Consider the following 27,273-nt stretch of genomic DNA (forward strand, 5'->3'; position numbering starts at 1 on the left):
GCACAAAGAATGATGGCAACTGTTCCTTCCTGAAAAATATAGGAAGACACTGCTGAACGTATTAATGCATAATTAACATGGACATTTGGGACCTGTTAGTTAGAGATTGTTTCTACTAGCCCTGTGTCTGCGTGGGTTTCCTCCAGGTACTCTGGTTTCCTCCCACACTTCAAAGACATGCTGGTGGGTTAATTGGATCTGATCTAAATTGGCCCTAGTATGTGTATGTATGAATATAAGTTAGGGACCTTAGATTGTACGCCCCTTGAGGGTTAGGGACTGATGTGAATGTACAATATATATGTAAAGTGCTGTGCAGATTGCCCACCAGAGCTGCCCAATAGGCCATCTCCAGAGTCAAAGTCTCATGGATTTTGATGCCTGATCATTTCAGTAACAGTAGATCAACATGCTGAAACAGTCACCAAAGTGTTAATAGAGAAGTTCTCTGTTCACTATGGAATATCCCAGGGAGAATCTATTATGATTCAGGAAGAGATTTCAGGAGCAGCTTCATTAAACAGCAGTTTGATTTGTTGGGCATTAAGACATCAAGAATGACAGCTTACCACCCTCAAGGGGATCCACAACCAGAGAGATTTAATTGTACACTTCTTAACATGTTAGGGAACCTTCCTTCAGAAAAAAACAGCATTGGACAGACATATCTCCATTGTGGTGCATGCCTAAAATAGTACTGAGAATGATGCAATTGGATATTCCCCTTATAGATTTATGTGTGGGAGAGAAGGTTGTCTGCCATTGGATTTGGCCTTTTGCATCTCCCTAGACAGAACTTCAGCTGCAACTCTTAGAGGCTATGTGGTCAGGTTCAAGAAGAACCTTAAGACAGACTATGATAAAACATGAGAAGCGTCTGATGCCAGAGGTTAGCCGAACCAGAGGAGTTATGATCCGAGAGTTCAAGTACATGTCATAGTCAGGAGGCAAGGTGTTGCTAAGATATCAGTTAGCTGACCAGTGGAGTCCTCAACAATATATCATCTGCAAGCAACTGCTTGGCCTTCCAGTGTACCATATCCACCCATATGGGTGGACAGGGCCTCTGAAGACCTGATATCAAAACCATTTATTGCCTACTGGTCAGTACCCACCTCCAGGGGGCTCGATTCCGGTAATCGGTACTTCCCCTCTATCAGGTACCCCCCCCCCCCATCTTCCTGGCTCTTGGAAGTAACTTCGCAGCTCTGAAGTTTCCGTTGCGGTCTGCACCCAACAACTGGCAAGGGGCCACACTATACATAATCAGATTGGTTGAGGCCAGGCGGGGAGGTTCTTTTGACAGTAGGCATACAGAGACAGCTGACTGATCTTCCTCCACTGCCCCCCCCCCCCAAAAAAGAAAATGTTGCCTAAGGCAAATGCCTTGTTTGCCTCAGGGTAGATACACCCCTGGGTACACAAGAATCTTCTTTGAAATCATTGGGGTACCTAGCTCTAGAAACACTAGCCATTGCTAGTGTTTTGGCAAGGCCAAAGAGAATGAGTCCAGCCTAAGTAGGGTATACATGGACTGAAAATCAGCCAGTTAGCAGGACCTGATGACTGGCTTCTATCAAATGTTCATACTGCAAAGCCAGCATTCAATCAGTGCTCGTAGCCAATGGCTGGAATCGCTACTCTGTGTATTCTGACAAGGTGAGTTTCCCCCATCAAAATACAATTAAAACAGTAGGGCAGATTCCTGTGGCTCACATCATTTATGTTGATGCAGGGATCTGTCAGTTTTTGTGTTCAACCCACTGGTTGAATAAAAAAAAAAATGAACTTGCATACCCCTTTAAATAGAAGGGGAGATGGTCTGGCTGGGCTGGGAATGTAGCTAATTGAATCAAAAGCAGGTGGTTAACCATTCTTGAACACAAGTCATGGGATAACAGGTAACAGCAGAACGTTGCAAGTTAAAGCCATAGAACTACATGCCTGCTGGTCTTTGGGAATAGAGGAGACAGATCTGCAGTAAGGCTGCAAATCTGTGACCTAGGTCGCTTTAAAGTAGAACTATAGGCAAAACTTTTTGCCATTTTGGATAGAGCAAGGAAGAGTTATAACCCCTATCAGATTTTTTTCGCCATCTGTGTCCCATTGCAGAGAGTTCCCTTCACTTCTTGTCTCATAGCCAAACAGGAAGTGAGTGGAAATCTCTGCAAATTAAGTGAATTCCTTGGATACCCCCAGGTCACCAGAACTAGTGTCCCCATTGGAAGATTTCCCCTCTATTACCTTTCTGGGGACATCCCAAAATGTGGGATTTTCTTTTACTTTCACTTTCAATGATAATCGTAAACAGGACAAATAGGGTGAATCTCACCAAAGGAGACAGATCGCAATAAAAACTGACAGGTGTTCTAATCCCTCTCCACTCTATCCAAACCAAACAAAAAAAAAAATTGCCTTTAGTTATATTTAAAAGTGTATATACATCCTAAACAGGGGCGGACTGACCATTTGGAAACTAGGGCACTGCCCGAGGGCCCGGGGTCAGTAGGGGGCCCCATGAGATGCCCCTGGTACCTTTTTCATAGGCGTTTTTGAGTTTGGGCAAGGATACAGGGGCCCCATGATCCCCTATTGCCCGGGGGCCCCATAAGTTGTCAGTCCGCCCCTGATCCTAAATCTATCGTTCAGTGTCTTTAGCATTATGCCTCAGTGTATACAATTTTCTTAACCCATTATGCTGCTTAGGCATGAATTTTGTATCATGTGATTGCTGTGATTGGCTCTCAAAGCAATCACATAATCAGGAATCTTGCTGGCTGGCTCCCAATCAGAAGCCATGACTGAGATCTGTCTGTTACAGCCTGGTCATTGTACTGGGAGCATACATTGAGCACTTTCTCAACCTCAGGGCACTGTGGACACATATGTGCACACAAATAAACTGTAATGCTAAAAGTGAGCCTATTGTCAAAATCTTGCTAATAAAGGGAATGGACTCAAGGTATATAACATGCTAATGAAGTAAAAAGTTAATGGTTAAGAGTTCATGACTTTCTTTAAAGAATTGAAATAATCCATAAACTAAAAAACATCCATCCAGGACGTCAGTGGGAAATATAATGAACTTGATGGAGTTCTCTGTCCAAGAGTAGTGCACCAACTGCAGCATTAACATCAGTGATCTTGGGAAATGATCCAGCTTCAATACAGTTAAAACAAGAAAAGCAAGCATTCACTTACACATGTGATAGTAGTATCCAGCGGAGCAGTAAAAGCAGGTGACCATCACATCTTGGTGGAAATGCGGTAGCACGGTGTCAGATTTAAGAAGAGATCCTGTAGCTTGCGGTCACAAGCAAAACACCGCACTGGCAAGGTGCTGGGAACCTTCCTGCTCACAAATAACCGCAAAGATTAAATTACATGGCATAAAATGCAGCAGCTCCAGGCACAAATTGTACTTCTTTGGCAGGAGGAGTGCTGGAGGTAAAAGCTATTGTCATTACCATTCAAAACAACAATTTTAAGGAGGTCAAATTTATTACTAAGCAAATGGAAAACATTTTGAATAAGTCTTGACCTATCCTGTTAGGGGATTCCAAATTAGGCCCATATCTTCCAAGGAAACCTAGAGTACTGTATTGTAATGCCATAACAATTAACAGAAAAATTACAAATTAAGAGTGCCCGATCGGCCCCACTTTACTAGTTGTAACATGTTTAGAAATCTATTGGGGATGTATCAGTGCAAGAAAAAAAGACTTGTACATTTGTGACACATAGCCAAAAAACTTTTGTTAGCAATGGCATTATATACCAGATTTTGGCCTTTTAAAAAATTGTTCTACTGAATGTGTGATCTATTTCCTAACGTACCCATGCAGTCTATTATACATTATTCACAACATCAGAGCCCTCCATAGTCGCTTCGGAGAGACTGAGCAGGGTGATGATGATCACAGTGTCCCCAGGCACTTCCTAGAGATACATAACAGTTCTACTATTGGGCTTCATGTGTGGATTATGAAAGCCATGCCAAGTAATCTCCCTCCAGCTGAATGTTTTAAGGCCCTTTCCACACATGGCTGATTCCATTGCAATCAGCAGGAGATCTGTGAGCAGATTCCCTGCTGATTGGAACAGAATGGCAAAAGACACATCCATGTCTGCACCGTTTTTGCAGAGTGGACACGGACACAGCCATCTCTGCTCAATGGTGGGAGTGAACGGACTCCACTATCTGTTTACTCCTGGCTACCTCTGATCAGCCCCACCTAAATGGAAGAGGATCTTTTTTTTTTTAGAAGACCCAATATGACCCAGAGGTAGGTGGGTGTAAATGGACACAAGTCCTGTCCATAGAAATACATGGATCTTCTGATCAGGTCTGCCTGAAAAACTGAGAAGTGGGCCAAGTTAAAGGGCCTTAAAAGCTCTGTGAGAGGGAGACTTTTTGGATTTATAAACTTGACACTTCATCCCCAAAAGGCTTAAATGAATGGATTGAGATTTATACTGTATTATACATTCTATTTTCTACATATATATATAAAACACTTTTTATGGCTCTGTTTGACATTTTTTCTGTATTTGTTTCTTTTCATTACCAGTTATCATTATGTAACAATTTTCAATCTTTCAGTGGTGCCTTTTGAAAAATTGTATCTACTTTCTGACAAAAGCTTTTAGTTCCAACACTCCCCCTGCTGGCCAACGGAGTGCATTGTATGTTTCGAGCTGTTATACTTTATGCCATATAAGGTGTTCTTTGTGGTCATTTAAAACACTCATAGTTTTCTATATTATCCTTTTCATATTTTACTAATATTTCTCATATACCTTTATACATACAGTGTGTTTTTGGATCATGAATACTGTCTATTTATCGGTAGAGATCCAAGGAATATACTAGCTACTTCCCTACTCATCTTTTCTGACTTTTTCACTAGTTTTGCATTTGGCTAGGGTCAGTGTCACTACTGGTAGCATGAGGCGATACCTAGACCCTACAGAGGATTGCACATCAATATGTGCCATTGCCAGAAGGTTTGCTGTGTCCCCTAGTATAGTCTCAATAGCATGGAGGAGATTCCAGGAGACAGGCAGTTACTCTAGGAGAGCTGGACAGGGCCGTAGAAGGTCCTTAACCCATCAGCAGGACTAGTATCTGCTCCTTTTTGCAAGGAGGAACAAGATGAGCACTGCCAGAGCCCTACAAAATGACTTCCAGCAGGCAACTGGTGTGAATGTCTCTGACCAAACAATCAGAAACAGACTTCATGACGTCCTCTAGTGGGCTCTGTGCTCACTGTCCGGCACCACAGAGCTCAATTGGCACTTGCCATTGAACACCAGAATTGCCAGGTCTGCCACTGGCGCCCTGTACTTTTCACAGATGAGAGCAGGTTCAGCCTGAGCACATGTGACAGATGTGAAAGGGTCTGGAGAAGCCATTGAGAATGTTATGCTGCCTTTAGCATCGTTCAGCATGAACGTTTTGGTGGTGGGTCAGTGATGGTCTGGGGAGGTATATCCATGGAGGGATGCACAGACCTCTACAGGCTAGACAATGGTACCCTGACTACCAATAGGTATAGGGAGGAAATCCTTGGACCCATTATCAGACCCTACGCTAATGCAGTGGGTTCTGGGTTCCTCCTGGTGCACAATACCCGGCCTCATGTGGCGAGAGTATGCAGGCAGTTCCTGGAGGATGAAGGAATTGATACCATTGAATAACCCCCACACTCGCCTGACCTAAATTTAATAGAACACCTCTGGAATATCATGTCTCAATCCATCCCACACCATGAGGTTGCACCTCAGACTATCCAGGAGCTCAGTGATGCCCTGATCCAGATCTGGGAGGAAGTACCCCAGGACACCATTTGTAGTCTCATTAGGAGTATGTCTCGATGTTGTCAAGCATGCATATAAGCACGTGAGGGCCATACAAACTACTGAGTACCATTTGGAGTTGTTGCAATGAAATTTCAGCAAAATGGACTGGCCTGCTTCATCATTTTTTCAGTTTGATTTTCGGGGTGTTTTTGAATTCAGTCCTTTGTAGGTTGATAATTTTCATATTCATTAAAACAATCTGGCATCCTTATGTTCCTAACACATTACCCAGTCCATATCAGTATAGATATCCAACATGATATTTTCCCCATTGAGATCTGATGTGTTCTCAAAGTGTTCCTTTAATTTTTTTAAGCAGTGTATAAGGTATTTCCCTTTGTGTTACTCTTCATTAATGCCAATGAAAAAACACAGTCACAATGGCCCTGATTTACTATTGTGCCTGGGCGCATTTCCGTGGGCGAACGTCTACTTTTTATGAGCGACCGTCTACTTTTACCCCGCAACGAGATTTACTATTGAGCAGCATCCATAAGTAGACGCCCAATCGAATTTACTAACGAGACACACGCCCGGAATCAGACTCACAAAGCAGACTTGCTAAGAGGCATGTCTAACACCATGAAAAATCACTGCAGGGACATGTTCACTTTGAAATTTGCTTTGCCAAATATCAGGACTTCACTTTAAACAATATCTGCCATTTCAAAAAAAATTAAGAATGTGTTAAAAATAGTTTTTTTTAAAACAAATCAACACAGTAAAAAACTAGACGCCCGTGCAGTGTCTTTGGCCGATATAAATGCGCATGTGCAGAACACATTTTAGACGTCCTCTGTGGGCGCTTGCATTTTAGCCACTGCTCAATAGTAAATCTCACTGTGGATTCCTCTGACAGCCGACACTCGGTCGCGTCTACTGTGTTTAACAAACAAACAAACCTCTGCTGACTTCTCCTGTTTGATCCCTGGCTTGTGACCCCGACCATTCTCTGCCTGACCCCCTGTACCTACCTGCCCGTTAGTTTCTGTACCCGGCTCGTGACCTGACTACTCTCTGCCTGCTCCTCCTGTTCCTACCTGCCCGATTGTTATTGACCTGGCCTGCCTGACTACGCTTGCATTGTATGTATTATTATCTGTGGGTGGCTTGGTTTGGTTCGTTTGCACTTTGTTTATGTTTTAGTATTGCACTACGTTTTGTATTGTTAGTATTAATAAATTATATTGTTTATAACATATCTGAAGCCTGCGTTTCCCTGCGTCAGTTCACATACCTCTGGTCATACCCGGAGCCCTGACAGTATTATGTATATAAATGAAATTGAGGGTTTTAGTAAGTACATCATGTCACTAATAGATGATTTATGAGCACTTGGTAAAATATTTTTTTAGAGGAGTATTTCATGTGGAATTATTTTGATATTTATTTGGAGGAGATTGATTAGTTGAAACTATCTATTTAAATATTTTTTGGTATTTATACACTTTTATTAGTTATTTGTATCATAATTTGAATTAATTTAATGGTAATAATTTAATTATTATTTATTGAGAAGTATTTAGGAGCGCAACATATATTTGTAGATATTTCCAACACAGTTGTAGTTATGTGTTTCATGTTTGTGATCTTCTAGTAATTATCACACCTGTGGCTCTCAAGTCACTCTGATTCATCTAGACCCGAAGGGCTTGGTATGGATGGGAGGGGGGGGAGAGGGGGGCCCCACGCAGTTTTTTTTATTATTTATTTAATTCACGGAAATAATTTAAAATTTAGCTGTCAGTGGGAAACCCTGATGACAGCTGAAACATTCCTTCTGTCCCTGCAGAGAGCTCAACTATTATATTTGACATTAAAAAGTATAGAGACTGCAACATTGTATCTATTTGTATCCATTTCGGATATAGATGTTTTTATTCGGATACATATAGATACAATGTTGCAACCTTTATACTTTTTAATGTCAAATATAATAGCGCAGCTCTCTGCAGGGACAGAAGTAATTACTTCGCTATTATATTTGCCGGCCGTAGACAGGCCGAAAATTGGACAATTTTTTTTACCGTTGGTGGTAACGTCGGCCCATTGAACAACCGATTTTTTGTTTTTTTGTTTTTTTTTTAAAACGGTCAGTTTTTGCCCCATCTATGGCCTGCATTTTTCTTTTTCTTCTTTTTCTTCTTCTTTTTTTTCTTCTTCTTTTTCATTTTCTTCTTCTTTTTTTTGCAGGTCATGGCTCATGCGCAGATTTTTTATCTGTATAAAGATCATTGCCGCTAAAATCGGCCGATCTGCAAAATCGGCCGATTTTTATCCAAATTTACCCATTAAAAAAAGTGGCAAAATCCCAAAGAATGGCTGACCAATTAACCCACTAATGGCCCGAAAATCAGCCGATTTTTTTCAGCCGATTTTAGATCCATCTAAAGCAGGCCATAGATGGGTCTAAAATCGACCGATTTTTCTGCCGAAAAAAAAATCGAACTATTTTCGGGCCGTTAGTGGGTTAATTGGTCAGCCGTTTTTCGGGATTTTGGCACATTTTTTTTATCAGTAAATTTGGGAAATTATAATTATAATTTATCATTATATTGGGAAATTAGAAGTATCCAAATTATTTGAGAGTGTGAAAATGTTTAACATTTGAAAATAAAATGTATGACATTCATTAGTAAATGCATTAGTTGTCTGATCATTTTGGAGAAACAGCAAAAAAAAAAAATTACAATATAGGTGTACTAATTATGTTACCTTCTAAATATTCTCTTATGCTAAGAGAAAAACGCCAATGCTACATGCCCGTGCTTGTGCGCCATCTAGCGAACATATCCGGTATTGCACCTAAAAATGTGCCAGACGCGATTCCACATTTACTAATAGCAAAGTAGACGTTTGTCAATGAGATTGCTAGACGCCGCTCAGAAGACTGACAGGTCTTGATTGATTTAACTGAGTCTGCCTGAATGTTCAGAGTCTGCTAGTAGACTCTCGTCTTAGTAAATCAGGGCCATTGGGTCATAAATATAACCATTTATTATAATGCTCATTGTTATGTGTATAGAATTTTTGGTGCGAACATTTATAGTTTAATGAAAACATATATTTTGGCAGTACAATTCAGAAGTAAATTCAGAAGTAATTTTTTTTCCCTTAACTGTGAAGTCTATGATTATACGTATATATATTGTATATCTGTATACGGTATCTCACAGGAGTACACCCCTCACATTTATGTAAATATTTATATTATATCTTTTCATGTGACAACACTGAAGAAATGACACTTTGCTGCAATGTAAAGTAGTGAGTGTACAGCTTGTATAGCATGTAAATTTGCTGTCTCCTCAAAATAACTCAACACACAGCCATTAATGTCTAAACCACTGGCAACAAAAGTGAGAAGACCCCTAAGTGAAGTGTCCAAATTGGGCCATTTTCCCTCCCCGGTGTCATGTGACTCTTTAGTGTTACAAGATCTCAGGTGTGAATGGGGAGCAGGTGTGTTAAATTTAGTGTTATCACTCTCACTCTCTCATACTGGTCATTGGAAGTTCAACATGGCACTTCATGGCAAAGAACTCTCTGAGGATCTGAAAAAAAGAGTTGTTGCTCTACATAAATATGGCCTAGGCTTTAAGAAGATTGCCAAGACCGTGAAACTGAGCTGCAGCACGGTGGCCAAGACCATACAACGGTTTAACAGGACAGGTTCCACTCAGAACAGGCCTCGCCATGGTTGACCAAAGAAGTTGAATGCACATACTCTGCGTCATATACAGAGGTTGTCTTTGGGAAATAGACGTATGAGTGCTGCCAGCATTGCTGCAGAGGTTGAAGGGGTGGGGGTCAGCCTGTCTGTGCTCAGACCATATGCAGCACACTACATCAAATTGGTTTGCATGGCTGTCGTCCCAGATGGAAGCCTCTTCTAAAGATGATACACAAGAAGGCCCGCAAACAGTTTGCTGAAGACAAGCAGACTAAGGACATGGATTACTGGAACCATGTCCTGTGGTCTGATGAGACCAACATAAACTTATTTGGTTCAGATGGTGTCAAGCAGGTGTGGCGGCAACCAGATGAGGAGTACAAAAACAAGTGTGTTTTGCCTACAGTCAAGAATGGTGGTGGGAGTGTCATGGTCTGGGGCTACATTAGTGCTGCCGGCACTGGGGAGCTACAGTTCATTCAGGGAGCCATGAATGCCAACATGTACTGTGACATACAGAAGCAGAGCATGGTCCCCTCCCTTCGGAGACTGGGCCGCAGGGCAGTAGTCCAACATGATAACATCCCCAAACACACCTCCAAGATGACCACTGCCTTGCTAAAGAAGCTGAGGGTAAAGGTGATGGACTGGCCAAGCATGTCTCCAGACCTAAACCCTATTGAGCATCTGTGGAGCATCCTCAAATGGAAGGTGGAGGAGCGCAAGGTCTCTAACATCCACCAGCTCCATGATGTCGTCATGGAGGAGTGGAAGAGGACTCCAGTGGAAACCTGTGAAGCTCTGGTGAACTCCATGCCCATGAGGGTAAGGCAGTGCTGGAAAATAATGTTGGCCACACACAATATTGACACTTTTGGCCCAGTTTGGAAATTTTCACTTAGGGGTGTACTCACTTTTGTTGCCAGAGGTTTAGACATTAATGGCTGTGTGTTGAGTTATTTTGAGGGGACAGCAAATTTACACTGTTATACAAACTGTACACTCACTACTTTACATTGTAGCAATGTGTAATTTCTTCAGTGTTGTCACATGAAAAGATATAATAAAATATTTACCTAAATGTGAGGGGTGTACTCACTTCTGTGAGATACTGTGTGTGTGTGTGTATATATATATATATATATATATATATATATACATATACACACACAAATTATATATTATATATATATATATATATATATATATAATTTATTTTAAAAAAAAGCATACTGGACCTTATCATCATTGGTGTGGTACCCTTACTGCTTTTTAGAAGAATGTTCAATGTTTTGCTGACGATGAAGGGTGTTGGGCAAAAGAGGAAGCAAGGGAAAATCTCTTCAATAGGGACACAGAGGTTTAAACCCTTCCCCACTCTATCAACACTTTTTCTATTGTGGAAGAATAAAAAGCACTTGCTGAGCAACTGGCATGCAGAGGGCATACTGTATCTTATCTCTAAAATCATAGCAACTATTACCTCAAGATGTGAAATATAGGCTTACTAATATTATTTAATCCCCTTGGTTAAACACACAACCATATAGCCATGTCTACTTTTTCTTTTTGGAATCACCCTACAACTAGCTCCATCCATTGTGCTTTGTCATCTGAGGTTCTTCTAGACTATGAAATATAAATGACTCAGAAAAAGGCTCCGTAGTTATTTGATTTAATTTCATTCCTGGTGGATCCACTGTATCTACTTTGACCAGGTATCTTCTTTACTGCCACTAGGCCTTCATCATTTTCCAAAATTCCAGCATGGATAGCTGCTTTGCAAATGGAAGAATCCTATGAAATAAGCAAGGTAATAAATGATAGTATACTTTTCAAAGTATTCTTCATTTTCATTTTAGTATGAGAATAGTATCAATGAGTTTAAAGCAGAACTAAAATCTCCTAATCATTATTAGCTATTTTTATTCCTTATCCTGCTAGCCTTAGTAAATACATTCACTCTTAACTTTTTTTTTCTACTTGTCTTAATTTGCTTCTTCCTGGTTTCTGGCCAAGGCCAAAATGATTTTATACATTACAGGAACCTTCATGGGCATTTTTTTCTTTCATCTGGAGAAGGGGAGGAGGGCTTTCTCAGATAAGCACACCCTCTTGCATGCATGCCTGAACTAAGGGCAGATGGATTCCAGGAGTAAATGCTATATGAATTATCTGCCCTTACTCACGATGGCCATGGCTAGAAATGCTAGGGGTGTTTTTCAAAGTGATTTCACACCAAATAAAGCATGGGCACATACAGGGGCAGACTGACCATTTGGAAACTCGGGCACTGCCCAAGGGTCCGGGGTCAGTAGGGGGCCCCATGAGATGCCCCTGGTACCTTTTCATAGGCTTTTTTGAGTTTGGGAAAGGACACAGGGGCCCCATGATCCCCTATTGCCCGGGGGCCCCATGAGTTGTCAGTCCGCCCCTGGGCACATGTATAAATGGGTAAAAATTAGCATTTTCAGTTTGTGGTGCTCAAAAACAGTTAAATTCCACTTTAACTTACCTCTGTATAGATATAAGTTCCCAACACATTCTATCCATTCACTAAGGAATCCGATGGACATTGGACCCTAAGATGTAAAAAAAAATTGATTTGCCTTTTGCTTAAATAGCACCTGCAATATATATTCTATTTTTTGTTATATTCCTTTTAAACAAGTAGTCATTATAATACAAAACATACATTGTAATATATTCTTTTAGGTCTCTAGCAGTAGTTGAACAGGTTCCTTGTACTGGAAAGATAGCGAGAATATTATATCGGTATATTTCTCTACAAGGAGATTAGTCATACTGATCTTGATCTGTATGCAGTAGTCAGTATGGTTGCATCGGGTTTTGTTTATATGTTCAAAGCACTGATACCAATTTTAGCCAATTGGAATATGTTTTTGTTCCAGGTATATTTAGTGGAAGCTTATCGTCTGATATTGGTACAGTGTAAGGTTTCCAGATTTTCAAAATGGAATCCATGAAAATTTTAATGACCACTCCCACTTTAAAACACAACTAGAAAACACATTCCAATAGCCACACCCACAAAATCATGGCCCCATTTTAACACACCCTGAAATAGTTAGTCGCAGACCTTTGGAACAAGAGGCGGACATTTAAGGTATATATACAAAATGACACGGGCACCATAATCATAGAAATGATGCAAAGCGCATAGCATGTGTTGGTGAACTGTGGGTGTGGGAGGAGCTTAAAGAGGTATGATTAAATCTAATTTGAGTATTCTCTTTCCTGGGGCAAGAGTGCATAATGCATAGTGCAGGAGTTAGGAATGCATAATGTATAGACAAACAACTTTTCGATTTTCTTAGTTTTGGTTAGAAGAATGGGATTACTTAGTAAACAAATGCTGGTCCTCACCTTTTTCTCCCGAACTAAGAAAATAGAAATGCTTTAAATTGATTGGATGATACTGTCAAATCCACAAGCTTGTCTCTGCAGCAAAAAAAGATTCCCCTCTTTTTAAAAGCCAGGGTGGACATTAAAGAATGTAACAAGACTTAAAAATGTGATTCTTGTGAGCTACTATGGTGTATTAATATTGAGTGAGAAAAATAAAATCTACCAAATATTTTAATAGATCATGTGTGTTTGATGTGTGCTATAATTAAACTAATTAAACTATTAATTGAATATATAAATGAGTAAATAAAATAAACGAGTGGGTCACCTAAACTATACACATACTCATACCAATGTGTCTAAACAAATCAAAAAACCCTGTGGTGTCGCACTCCACTATCAATATAATGAATGAACATAAATTAAATTAATTAATAAAATATATTACAAACAAATACTATCAAGTGACTGAGTCCTAGTAAATTTCCATGGCGTGATATTGCAATAACGTTAGTGCTACATGCATATCTTCAGAAAAAATCCTCAAAAAGAATCTTCAAACAATCCGTGATCCTATGTTGTCTTCTATGGTATATTGCCAAAATAAATATAGTCCACCAAATTTATATATATTGTGCTCCTTCACCAGTTGTGCTCTCACCTGACGTCATACAAGCTTGTGTCCCTTTAATTGAGCTCAGAGGTCATGACGTCAGAGCCCCTCCCCTCTGACGTCACGACGCTTAAAGGCAAACCACACAGCAAGTATACGGGAGTGTGGCAAACTTACTACGGATCATACAAAATTGTATCAAAGGCAATTTTTATTTGTTTATTATGAAAAGGATCTCTTGGTAATGGCGAGACCCCCTGCTGGGAAAAAGGAAAAACTCTCCATTTATCCATCCATCTGGGATACAGGGATTTATCCATTTGTCCACCTCTGAGCCCAATTAAAGGGACACAACCTTGTATGACCTCACTTAACGGTTTGGTCATATACGTCAGGTGAGAGCACAACTGATGAAGGAGCACAATATATATAAATTTGGTGGACTATATTTATTTTGGCAATATACCATAGAAGACAACATAGGATCACGGATTGTTTTAGGATTCTTTTTGAGGATTTTTTGTGAAGATATCCATGTAGCACTAGCGTGATTGCAATATCACGCCATGGAAATTTACTAAGACTCAATCACTTGATAGTATTTGTTTGTAATATATTTTATTAATTAATTAAATTTATGTTCATTCATTATATTGATAGTGGAGCGTGTTTTTTTTTAAATGTAACAAGACTTGTCCTCACACTAACCTGGAGAAGTTGCAGGCTATGTTGGTTCAGCTGCCTTTTCTCCAGCATACCAAGCTTCTTGGTTTTCTTGCTCAGCAGAGCAAGCACTGAAAATCAATACAGCGGCATTTGTTTCCAGGACAGGAGCATCTTCAGAAAATTTCCCTGTGGGAAAGTGCAACCCACTCTGCAAAGTCAATATGGTGCTGAGGGACTACTTAGCCAATTGTACATGTATGACAATAGCAGAGGGACAGGCTTTTATTTCTTTTCTGTCTTTTCAAATCTGGAAAAAAAAGCCTAACTTTCGTCCAACAATTGTCACTCAAATGCAATGGTTACAGAGGCCAGAAGTCACCATCTGGAGGTGGTCACGGTACTGCACCATGCGGGTCAAACCTTCAGACTTCCCTATCAGAGTTTTACAAGAGATACTTGTTTGCCGGGGACAGACGCCTCAATATATGGACCCTCCCAAGCAAATGAAGACTAATGGTAACCTTAGTAAAGTATCATTCACATTGTCATTTGACAATATTTTACCTATCTGAGTACTTTGCTATTACCCAACTGTGAAGGGCATATAATATTGTTTACTATAGTTATGTGTAGTATTTCACAGGAAACTACCTGGTGGTTTTTGGGTTGGTGGTTTTGAGGAACCACAGAATACAAATGATCCAGAAAAAGATCCATAATTGTTTGTTATGACTCCATTCCTTGATGATCCAGTGTAACTCTGTTGTCCAGGTGTTTTTTTCACTGTCAACCATCCTCCATTATTGCTGAGTATTCCAGCATGGATAGCAGCTTTGCAAATGGAGGAATCCTAAAAAAAATATAATATGTGATTACAGTTTCCTAATAAATTGTAATTTTTGTGCTACATTGTATGTGAGAGTAATAGCAGTTGGATTAATTTACGTCAGTGTAGACATCAGTTCCCCAGACATTTCTTCCATTATTTGTGCAATCCGATGGACAGTGGGCTCTAAGGAACAGAAGACACTGATTTGCAGAGCTTTTTCTAATGAATCTCTTTTTTTTTCTATATTACTATTATCCAATTAGTGACACAAGTTAAAGACAATACTCACAGTGCGATAGAATCTTGAAGGTCACTAGCGGTGGTTGAACAGGTTGCTTGTACTGGAAAGAGAGGAAAAACATTTTAATGGTCTAATTAACCAGCAAGTAATAATTATATTGGGTTGGACTAAAGACATTCCATTTGTCAGTTGTGCTGCATCAAACTGGGTTTGTATGTTCAGAACACAGTTACCTATTGCTGCTAATTGCAAAATGTTATTGGTTTAACTTAATTTAGTGGAAGCGTAATGTTAGATATTGGTGGTTTACCTTAGAAACATAGAAGAGTGATTGCAGAAAAAAATCAAGTGGTTGATCAATTCTGCCCCATTAATTTATTTATGTTTTTGTTTGCTTTTTTGCTCACTTTTTTGGTTGGAGTATAGATATATTTTTGTCCCAAGCATTTTTGAATCCATTTACTGTTGTCTGACTCACCAACTCTGCTGGAAGTCAATTCTAAGCATCAACTACTCGTTTGGTAAGGTAATACTCCTCCTGCTAGTTTGTGGTCATGTCCCCATGTTCTAGATCTTGACTTCATATTGAAAATTCTGCCTTCCTAAATGTTATTCACCCCATTGATGTATATAAAGGTTTCAGTCATGTCTCCCCTTTCCCTTCTTTCCTCCAGAATGTACATATTATGTTTGTGAAGTCTAAGTCCAAGAGCTTACCTAGAGGTTTTTGGCTTGGTACTATTGTAGGTTGTTATTAGAGATGAGCGGATCGAACATGGCGAAGTGGAATTCGTTTCGAAGTTTGGGAAATATTCGATTCGCGACGAATCCGAAGATTAGCCAACTTCGGATGCGCGAATCGAATTTTCACAAAAATGGCGGCGACATGTGTGGCGACGGAGCGGGGATCTCTGGGAAGGCGCGCAGACAAGGCGCGCTGACCCATAATGCATTCATTCATGACATGTGATCGCATTAGCCAATCAGCAGCCAGCCAGTCAGCACTGTGTAATGGTAGAGCTATAAATCGCGGCCATCTTAGAATTCTCCATTAGCCTCCGGTCATTCAAGAGAGACAGACCTGTCTGTATGAAGGGACAGAGTTAGGGCCACAGAGACTTTAGGGCCACAGAATCGTTACTCAGGGACACAGAATGGTTACTTAGGGACACAGAATCGTTACTCAGGGACACAGAATTGTTACTCAGGGACACAGAATTGTTACTCAGGGACACAGAATCGTTACTCAGGGACAGACACAGAATTGTTACTCAGGTACACAGAATTGTTACTGAGGGACACAGAATCGTTACTCAGGGACACAGAATCATTACTCAGGGACACAGAATTGTTACTCAGGGACACAGAATTGTTACTCAGGGACAGACACAGAATTGTTACTCAGGGACACAGAATTGTTATTCAGGGACACAGAATTGTTACTGAGGGACACAGAATCGTTACTCAGGGACACAGAATCGTTACTCAGGGACACAGAATTGTTACTCAGGGACAAAGAATTGTTACTCAGGGACACAGAATTGTTACTCAGGGACAGACACAGAATTGTTACTCAGGGACACAGAATTGTTACTGAGGGACACAGAATTGTTACTCAGGGACACAGAATTGTTACTCAGGGACAGACACAGAATTGTTACTCAGGGACACAGAATTGTTACTGAGGGACACAGAATTGTTACTCAGGGACACAGAATTGTTACTCAGGGACACAGAATCGTTACTCAGGGACACAGAATCGTTACTCAGGGACACAGAATTGTTACTCAGGGACACAGAATTGTTACTGAGGGACACAGAATCGTTACTCAGGGACACAGAATCATTACTCAGGGACACAGAATTGTTACTCAGGGACACAGAATCGTTACTCAGGGACACAGAATCGTTACTCAGGGACACAGAATTGTTACTCAGGGACACAGAATTGTTACTCAGGGACACAGAATTGTTACTGAGGGACACAGAATCGTTACTCAGGGACACAGAATCGTTACTCAGGGACACAGAATTGTTACTGAGGGACACAGAATCGTTACTCAGGGACACAGAATTGTTACTGAGGGACACAGAATTGTTACTCAGGGACACAGAATTGTTACTCAGGGACACAGAATTGTTACTGAGGGACACAGAATTGTTACTGAGGGACACAGAATCGTTACTCAAGGACACAGAATTGTTACTCAGGGACACAGAATTGTTACTGAGGGACACAGAATCGTTACTGAGGGACACAGAATCGTTACTCAGGGACACAGAATTGTTACTCAGGGACACAGAATTGTTACTCAGGGACACAGAATCGTTACTCAGGGACACAGAATTGTTACTCAGGGACACATAATTGTTACTGAGGGACACAGAATTGTTACTCAGGGACACAGAATTGTTACTCAGGGACACAGAATCGTTACTGAGGGACACAGAATCGTTACTGAGGGACACAGAATCGTTACTCAGGGACACAGAATTGTTACTCAGGGACACAGAATTGTTACTGAGGGACACAGAATCGTTACTCAGGGACACAGAATTGTTACTCAGGGACACAGAATCGTTACTCAGGGACACAGAATCGTTACTGAGGGACACAGAATCGTTACTCAGGGACACAGAATCGTTACTCAGGGACACAGAATTGTTACTCAGGGACACAGAATCGTTACTCAGGGACACAGAATTGTTACTCAGGGACACAGAATCGTTACTCAGGGACACAGAATTGTTACTCAGGGACACAGAATTGTTACTGAGGGACACAGAATCGTTACGTTATTTTTGGGGTGCTTATAGAATTAAAGAGTATGTCAGACAACACGCAGAGGAGTGGCAGAGGAGGCAATGTTTCAGGAGCGAGCAGACGTGGCAGCAGAGGAAGGGGTCGAGGCAGCACTAGTCGCAGCCAGAGGCCAGTGCTCCCGGTGTCATCCAGCGGTCGTGTCTCCACCGACAACCCTGCCGTCATCGATTGGTTGGCTCGGTCGTCTTCCTCTTCCCAGGTAACCTCTGACACCTACAGCCAACGGTCGGTGGGTACGTCAGACACAACCGTTAGTTGGCATGGCCCGGGAGCAAGCCCACTGAAATCACATGTCCTCTACCTGCCCCTGTCCTTTGGTGTTCCCTCACCAAGCGAAGTATCGCATGCTGTGGGCTCAGCCCCACTGTACAGTGAGGAAGAGCTAACAGAGGGCGGTCAGGAACGGGGGGAGACAATCGCCTCTTCAGCAGCCAGGCGAAGAAGTACTGGCGAGGAGAGTGGCTCGGTAGCCGGTCTAGAGACAGGTCTGTCTCCTGACCCACACGCAGCCGAGGGGGCTAGTAGTGAGGCGGAGACCCTAATTGATGATGATGAGGCTGATCGCACTTGGCAGCCTCGTCGTCATCAGGCTATTGCTTCCGCATCATCAGGAGAAGAGGGTGCCAGCTTGGCAGCGAGCAAAACAGTCGGTGGGTTGCCCAGGAGGCAGCAGGGTCGCAGCAGTGTCAGTGGAGGCAAACGGCCACGGAGTAGAGCACCAGCTCCACTGCAGCCTACCACCACGGCCAGTAGTGGTGCCGGTGTGCACGGAGGAAGTAGCAGTCAGCCAGTGAGGAGTAGCGGGGGCAAAGTTTCCTACTCGGCGGTGTGGCAATTTTTCGTCAAGCCGCCCGAGGAAGTAAACGTAGCCGTATGTCGACTATGTGGCCAGAAAGTCAAGCGTGGCCAGGGGGCCCATGTTGGGACTACAGCGTTGCGTCAGCATATGCAGCGTCGCCATTCGGTGGCCTGGGAAAACCGTGATAAAGATACGGCGGTTCTGCCTGCCCCAGCCCCCGCTCCATCACCCACTCCGTTACTTGCTCCGTCACCCGACGTCAATCGCCCTCTATCAGCCAGTCAAGGCTCCAACACCTCTGCTGAGGGGAGTTGTCACTCGTTGGCATCTTCCGCTCGTTCAGATGCTCCTTCTCCTGCTACTCCTCTTCACGGATTCCGTCAGCAGTCTTTCTTGGAATCCGTTTCCAAGAGACAACAGTTTGCGAGCACGCACCCGACGGTGCAGAAGCTGAACGTCCTCCTGTCCAAGTTGCTGGTGCTGCAGTCCCTCCCTTTCCAAGTGGTGGACTCAGCACCTTTCCGAGAAATGATGGCTTGTGCCGAGCCGCGGTGGAGAGTGCCAAGCCGGCATTTCTTCGCCAAAAAGGCAGTGCCAGCCCTGCATTCACATGTAGAAGAGATGGTGGGCCAGTCTTTGAGCATGTCGGTCTCTGCCAAAGTGCACGGCAGCGCCGACGTGTGGAGCTGTAACTACGGTCAGGGACAGTACATGTCATTTACGGCCCACTGGGTGAACGTGGTGCCGGCACAGCCGCACCAGCAACTTGGACAGGTCACGCCACTTTTGCCTCCACGTTTGCACGTCCTTGGTCCAGCAAAGATGTCCGCCTCTACTACCTCTTCTTCCGCCGTGTCCTCAGCCGCCACCCCCGTGCCAAGTCCCATTACCCGACCGGCATATCACATGTGCAGGGCGCAACGGTGTCACGCTGTGCTGCACCTGGTATGCCTTGGCGAACGTAGTCACACAGGGGAGGAACTTCTGAGTGTAATGAACAGAGAAATCGACAGATGGCTGTCTCCGCGCAAACTGAAAATCGGAACCATGTTGACCGACAACGGAAAGAACATGGTGTCTGCTCTGCGTCAAGGAAGGTTGTGCCATGCGCCATGCATGGCTCACGTGTTCAATCTGGTTGTCAAGCGGTTCCTAAAATCCACCATCCCACTGCAAGACATTCTTAAAATGTCACGTAAACTTTGCATGCATTTCAGCCATTCCTACACCGCAAAGCACACCCTCCTTGAGCTGCAGCGGCAGAACGGAATTCCACAGCATCGCCTGATCTGCGACGTTGCAACAAGGTGGAATTCAACCCTACATATGTTAGACCGCCTTTACGAACAGCGAAAGGCCATCACCGATTTCCTGATGTTACAAGCGGATAAAGGTACTCCCCTGTGTAACTTAGATGTCAGCCATTGGCAGCTCATGCGTGACACCTGCCGCTTGCTCAGGCCCTTTGAGGAGGCCACGCTATTCGTGAGTCGGCAGGACTATGGGATGAACGACGTCATTCCTCTGTTGCACGTCCTGGAACAAATGCTGTTAACAATGGCTGGTCAGGGTGCGGTAGACGTGGCGCACAGATCTCAACGCCACATGACCCCTGTGGGGGCAGGACAGGAAGAAGAGGAGGAGGTAGAGGAGGACATTGGTGCTCAGGAATTATTGAGTGAAATGGGTGGTTTTTCCACTCAGCGGACAGGAGTGGAGGAGCAGGAGCATCTGGTAGAGGAGGAGGAGGAGACAGAGGACCCAGACGCACCGTGGCAGTATGCTGTGGAGATGGAGGCAGGGAGTCCCTCGCATTCCTTGGCACAAATGGCCCATAGCATGCTCGGTTGCTTGCGTAGCGACAGCCGAATAATAACCATCAGACAGAGGGATGACTTTTGGCTGTCCACCTTGTTGGACCCTCGCTACCGTTCAAAAATGGTGGACTTTTTCACACCTGCTGAGAGGGAGGCCAAAATAAAGTACTATAAAAACCACCTATGTAGTCAGTTGGTCTCTGCCTTTGTGCGCCAACGTCCATCCTCAGACACTGTGGGCCCTGTGCGCTCGCGTTCCGCTGCCATGGCAGCAGGGGAGGGGTGGGGTGGTAGGAGCAGTGGCAGCTCCACCAGCAGCGGCTGCCTCAGTCTGCAGTCGATGATGAGTAGCTTTCTTCACCAGCGCAGTGAGGAAACTACTAACCAGCCGCAGCAGCAGCAGCATCAGGTGGACCTGGAGCAGGACCTCAAACAACAGGCTCGGGCCTACTTGGACAGCACCCTGCCAACCGAGGTAGACAATCCCCTTGACTACTGGGCAACGAAACTTGACCTTTGGCCCCAACTAGCTGAATTTGCCCTTGAAAGGCTGTCATGCCCGGCCAGTAGCGTGGCATCGGAGCGCGTGTTTAGTGCGGCAGGAGGTATTGTAACTCCGCGGAGGACACGACTGTCCACCCAAAGTGTGGAGAGACTCACGTTTGTGAAAATGAATCAGGCGTGGATTAGTCTGGATTTCAAACCACCAGTTCCTGACACAACTGACTAAATCCGCCATGAATCATGCCCCAAACATGTTATTATTTTTAACATAGGCCTCTGTATGGCCTTCAATTTAAGCTGCTTACGCTTCGCCACTCTGCCATGGTCCCCTGTACCGCCTCCTCTTGCTGCTGCCAGGTCCAGAGTGTGTCATGGGTCCCTGTACGGCCTCCCATTGCTGCTGACTTCATCGCCAGACTCTGCCATGTGCCACTTTCAGGTCTCCTTACACTGTTGGTGGGTTCCATTTTGTGATAGGGTGCTGTATGGCCTTCCATTGCTGCTGCCTCCACCGCCACCCTGCGTCATGTGCCTCTGTCGTCTGCTCACGCTGCTGACGGCTTCCGCTTTTTAACCGAGGCCTGTGTTTGGCTTCCGAATACTGCTGCATCCACCGCCACCCTGCGCCATGTGCCTCTGTCGTCTGCTCACGCTGCTGCCAGGTCCATACTGATTCATGGCCCCCTGTACCGGCTCCTCATGAACGTGGTTCAGCGGGTTTACATCACTTAACGGCAAATCGTTGACAAACGCTGGGACGTTCAGTGTTGTGCGCATTAAGCCAGACACCAAAGGGCAGCACAGACCTGTTATTACTCGCTCAAGCATGGCTGAACAAAACCAGTCTCTACCACAAATTGGACCCAGACCTGCCCAGGGTCTCGTAAGTAGATTGCACGGAGGAGTAGAGTTCGTTATTGGAATTAACTGTGAGGGACTTTTAAACCTAGGCCTGTGCATGGCCTTCAATTGAAGCTGCTTCTGCTCCGCCACTCTGCCATTGGACTCTTGATAGTCGTCTCCCCACGCTGCTGCTGGGGGGACTTTTTAACATAGGCCTCTGTATGGCCTTCAATTGAAGCTGCTTCTGCTCCGCCACTCTGCCATTGGACTCTTGATAGTCGACGACTATCAAGAGTCCAATGGCAGAGTGGCGGAGCAGAAGCAGCTTCAATTGAAGGCCATACACAGGCCTAGGTTTAAAAGTCCCTCACAGTTAATTCCAATAACGAACTCTACTCCTCCGTGCAATCTACTTACGAGACCCTGGGCAGGTCTGGGTCCAATTTGTGGTAGAGACTGGTTTTGTTCAGCCATGCTTGAGTGAGTAATAACAGGTCTGTGCTGCCCTTTGGTGTCTGGCTTAATGCGCACAACACTGAACGTCCCAGCGTTTGTCAACGATTTGCCGTTAAGTGATGCAAACCCGCTGAACCACGTTCATGAGGAGCTGGTACAGGGGGCCATGAATCAGTATGGACCTGGCAGCAGCGTGAGCAGACGACAGAGGCACATGGCGCAGGGTGGCGGTGGAGGCAGCAGTATTCGGAAGCCATACGCAGGCCTAGGTTAAAAAGCGGAAGCCGTCAGCAGCGTGAGCAGACGACAGAGGCATATGGCGCAGGGTGGCGGTGGATGCAGCAGTATTCGGAAGCCAAACACAGGCCTCGGTTAAAAAGCGTAAGCCGTCAGCAGCGTGAGCAGACGACAGAGGCACATGGCGCAGGGTGGCGGTGGAGGCAGCAGCAATGGAAGGCCATACAGCACCCTATCACAAAATGGAACCCACCAACAGTGTAAGGAGACCTGAAAGTGGCACATGGCAGAGTCTGGCGATGAAGTCAGCAGCAATGGGAGGCCGTACAGGGACCCATGACACACTCTGGACCTGGCAGCAGCAAGAGCAGGCGGTATAGGGGCCCATGGCAGAGTGGCGAAGCGTAAGCAGCTTAAATTGAAGGCCATACAGAGGCCTATGTTAAAAAGTCCCCCCAGCAGCAGCGTGGGGAGACGATTATTAGCCTCCTCATGCTGCTGCCAGGTCCAGAGTGTGTCATGGGTCCCTGTACGGCCTCCCATTGCTGCTGTCTCCATCGCCACACTCTGCCATGTGCCACTTTCAGGTCTCCTCACACTGCTGGTGGGTTCCATTTTGTCATAGGGTGCTGGCAGATTACGGGCCTCCCATTGCTGCTGCCAGGCCCGTAATCTGCCATGGGCCCCCGTACCGACTCCTCATGCTGCTGCCAGGCCCGTAATCTGTCATGGGCCCCTGTACCGCCTCCTCATGCTGCTGCCAGGTCCAGAGTGTGTCATGGGTCCCTGTACGGCCTCCCATTGCTGCTGTCTCCATCGCCACACTCTGCCATGTGCCACTTTCAGGTCTCCTCACACTGCTGGTGGGTTCCATTTTGTCATAGGGTGCTGGCAGATTACGGGCCTCCCATTGCTGCTGCCAGGCCCGTAATCTGCCATGGGCCCCTGTACCGCCTCCTCATGCTGCTGCCAGGTCCAGAGTGTGTCATGGGTCCCTGTACGGCCTCCCATTGCTGCTGTCTCCATCGCCACACTCTGCCATGTGCCACTTTCAGGTCTCCTCACACTGCTGGTGGGTTCCATTTTGTCATAGGGTGCTGGCAGATTACGGGCCTCCCATTGCTGCTGCCAGGCCCGTAATCTGCCATGGGCCCCCGTACCGACTCCTCATACTGCTGCCAGGCCCGTCATGGGCCCCTGTACCGCCTCCTCATGCTGCTGCCAGGTCCAGAGTGTGTCATGGGTCCCTGTACGGCCTCCCATTGCTGCTGTCTCCATCGCCACACTCTGCCATGTGCCACTTTCAGGTCTCCTCACACTGCTGGTGGGTTCCATTTTGTCATAGGGTGCTGGCAGATTACGGGCCTCCCATTGCTGCTGCCAGGCCCGTAATCTGCCATGGGCCCCCGTACCGACTCCTCATGCTGCTGCCAGGCCCGTCATGGGCCCCTGTACCGCCTCCTCATGCTGCTGCCAGGTCCAGAGTGTGTCATGGGTCCCTGTACGGCCTCCCATTGCTGCTGTCTCCATCGCCACACTCTGCCATGTGCCACTTTCAGGTCTCCTCACACTGCTGGTGGGTTCCATTTTGTCATAGGGTGCTGTATGGCCTCCCATTGCTGCTGCCAGGCCCGTAATCTGCCATGGGCCCCCGTACCGCCTCCTCATGCTGCTGCCAGGCCCGTAATCTGTCATGGGCCCCTGTACCGCCTCCTCATGCTGCTGCCAGGTCCAGAGTGTGTCATGGGTCCCTGTACGGCCTCCCATTGCTGCTGTCTCCATCGCCACACTCTGCCATGTGCCACTTTCAGGTCTCCTCACACTGCTGGTGGGTTCCATTTTGTCATAGGGTGCTGTATGGCCTCCCATTGCTGCTGCCAGGCCCGTAATCTGCCATGGGCCCCCGTACCGACTCCTCATGCTGCTGCCAGGCCCGTAATCTGTCATGGGCCCCTGTACCGCCTCCTCATGCTGCTGCCAGGTCCAGAGTGTGTCATGGGTCCCTGTACGGCCTCCCATTGCTGCTGTCTCCATCGCCACACTCTGCCATGTGCCACTTTCAGGTCTCCTCACACTGCTGGTGGGTTCCATTTTGTCATAGGGTGCTGTATTGCCTCCCATTGCTGCTGCCAGGCCCGTAATCTGCCATGGGCCCCCGTACCGACTCCTCATGCTGCTGCCAGGCCCGTAATCTGTCATGGGCCCCTGTACCGCCTCCTCATGCTGCTGCCAGGTCCAGAGTGTGTCATGGGTCCCTGTACGGCCTCCCATTGCTGCTGTCTCCATCGCCACACTCTGCCATGTGCCACTTTCAGGTCTCCTCACACTGCTGGTGGGTTCCATTTTGTCATAGGGTGCTGTATGGCCTCCCATTGCTGCTGCCTCCACCGCCACACTGTGGCTCCACACTCTGGTTTTGGCCCCGTGACTGCCCAAATGAGTGAAGTGTGCGGTGATTCTAAGATCGACGGCACTCATCTGCATGTCATACTGACTGACAGTATTATTTCTCTTCCCCAGCAGACTCCAAGGGCATTTAAATTAAAGGTACAGTGTTCTGCACTAATATAAAGGCTCTCTGAAGCCTAGAAACACCCTTTTTATAAGTTAAATTTGCAGCGAATATATTCGCCTCGAATCAAATTTTTTCTGCGAATACTTCGCTCATCTCTAGTTGTTATTGTGGTCAGAGCACACTTATCTATTGCACCCAATTGGAATATGCTATTGGTCCACCTGTTCTTAGTGGTAACAATGTTAGATATTGGTAGTGTACTTTAGAAACATATAAACATAGGATATTTATGGCAGAGAAAACACCAAATGGTTCATCAATTCTGCATACTTTTACTTTTTTTCACTTTGTTTTTTTTCTTTTTTTTTTTAATAACTTTTTTGTCTGAGTATAGATCTGTGTTTGAATGCACTTACTGTTGACTAGGGTTGGGCTTGATGTTCGAGTTGATCAGAAGTTCAACTCAAACATCGGTCGTTCATGTGTTTGGCAAATACACAAATGGTAAGGACGTTCGGCTTGACTGCCACGCCCCACAATGCACTGCTCCCTGACAGTGCATTGTGATTGGCCAAAGCAATGCACCTGTCCACAGATCAGATGCAATGCTCTGACCAATCACAGTACATGATGACATCACAAGGGGGCGGGGCCACCCGGTGACATCAACCGAGTGACCCTGCCCTCTTGTGACGTCATCGTGGTATTTAACAATTGTCACCCTGGCGCCGCTATCAGGCGGTCGGAGCCAGCGTCAAGAGTGGAGCATTTTTTTTTCTTATTTATGGTCAGAAAGCATCTTGATTGACATTGGATCTACTTTGTGGGACTTTTTTTGTTTTTGTTTTTAATAAAGGACTTGTGAAAGGCTGTCTTCTGTCATTTTTTACACTACACTTTTTTTGTGAATTAGTAGCCGTACCTTGTACCTCATATTCATTCACTTGGGGGGGCTGGATCTGGGGGCCCCCTTGTAAAAGCGGGCTTCCAGATTCTGATAAGCCCTCCACCCACAGACCCCCACAACCACCGGCCACAGTTGTGGGGAAGAAACCCTTGTCCCCATCAACATGGGTGCAAGGTTCTTACGGGAGGGGAGCCCCCCTGCCCCAAAATACCCCCCCAATGTTAAGGGCATGTGGCCTGGTATGGTTCGGGGGGGGGGGCGCTTGCTCGTCCCCCTCCTTTCCTGACCTGCCAGGCTGCATGCTCAGATAAGAGTCTGGTATGGATTTTGGGGGGACCCCTGGACCATTTTTAAAAACATTTTGGTGTGGGGGTTCCCCTCAAAATCTATACCAGACCCAAAGGGCTTGGTATGGATGGGGGGGAATCCCACGCTGTTCAAAAAAAAAATTTAATTGCTGGCAATTCTTTTTACATTCAGCTGTCAGTGGGGAACCTCACTGACAGCAGAAACATTGAGGAATGTTTTCACTACTAAAATACCACGTGACTTAATAATATAACTTGTGGTATTTTAGTATCTGTGCGGGCTAGCTCCTGAGCTGGGCTGTGTGCATCAGGAAGGGTTATGGGTCATTTTTTACCTAAATACAGGGAATACACTAAGGTAGAAAATGTCCTTACTTTGGAAGTACTTTAACTGAAATCATGCTTTTTGAGCACCTTGACATTACCGATTTCTGAAGGACATATAGTACTGCTCATTGTAGTCATGCATATTTTTTGACATGACATTACCTGGAGGTTTTTGGGTTGGTTCTTCAGTAGGTTTATGAATTGGTGGTTGTGAGGAACCATGTAATACAAATGATCCAGTCCAAGATCCATAACTGGTTGTTGTGACTCCATTCCTTGTTGATCCAGTGTAACTCGACAGTCCAGGTTTTTTTTCCACTGTCACTAATCCTACATTATTACCCAGTATTCCAACATGGATAGCTGCTTTGCAAATGGAGGAATCCTAAATATATATATATATGATATGTTATTAGAGTTTCCTGATGAAGTGTACTTTTTTGTGCTGCATTTTTTGTGACAGTAGTAGCAGTTGAATTAACT

General features: G+C 44.9%; 2 protein-coding genes across 2 annotated transcripts in view; both read right to left on the reverse strand.

The window, feature by feature from the left end:
• LOC149457266 (uncharacterized) overlaps window positions 1-12,079 on the reverse strand; it is a 33,833-nt gene extending 21,754 nt beyond the window's left edge. Inside the window, exon 1 of the mRNA XM_089683960.1 lies at window positions 12,051-12,079. Within this exon, the coding sequence (XP_089540086.1) occupies window positions 12,051-12,079 (29 nt within the window). The remainder of the gene's footprint in view (window positions 1-12,050) is intronic.
• The window catches only part of LOC149457267 (uncharacterized), a 226,851-nt gene continuing 210,772 nt past the window's right edge, over window positions 11,195-27,273 (reverse strand). The window contains exons 117-122 of the mRNA XM_089683961.1: window positions 26,953-27,175; window positions 15,302-15,353; window positions 15,129-15,195; window positions 14,835-15,033; window positions 12,051-12,117; window positions 11,195-11,332 (exon numbers count right to left, since the gene is read on the reverse strand). Of these exons, the coding sequence (XP_089540087.1) occupies window positions 12,092-12,117; window positions 14,835-15,033; window positions 15,129-15,195; window positions 15,302-15,353; window positions 26,953-27,175 (567 nt within the window). The 3' untranslated portion in view covers window positions 11,195-11,332; window positions 12,051-12,091. The remainder of the gene's footprint in view (window positions 11,333-12,050; window positions 12,118-14,834; window positions 15,034-15,128; window positions 15,196-15,301; window positions 15,354-26,952; window positions 27,176-27,273) is intronic.

This window comes from Staurois parvus, unplaced genomic scaffold (assembly GCF_062004578.1).
Source record: "Staurois parvus isolate SC_StPar_1 unplaced genomic scaffold, SC_StPar_1.0 ptg000332l, whole genome shotgun sequence".
NCBI lineage: Eukaryota > Metazoa > Chordata > Amphibia > Anura > Ranidae > Staurois > Staurois parvus.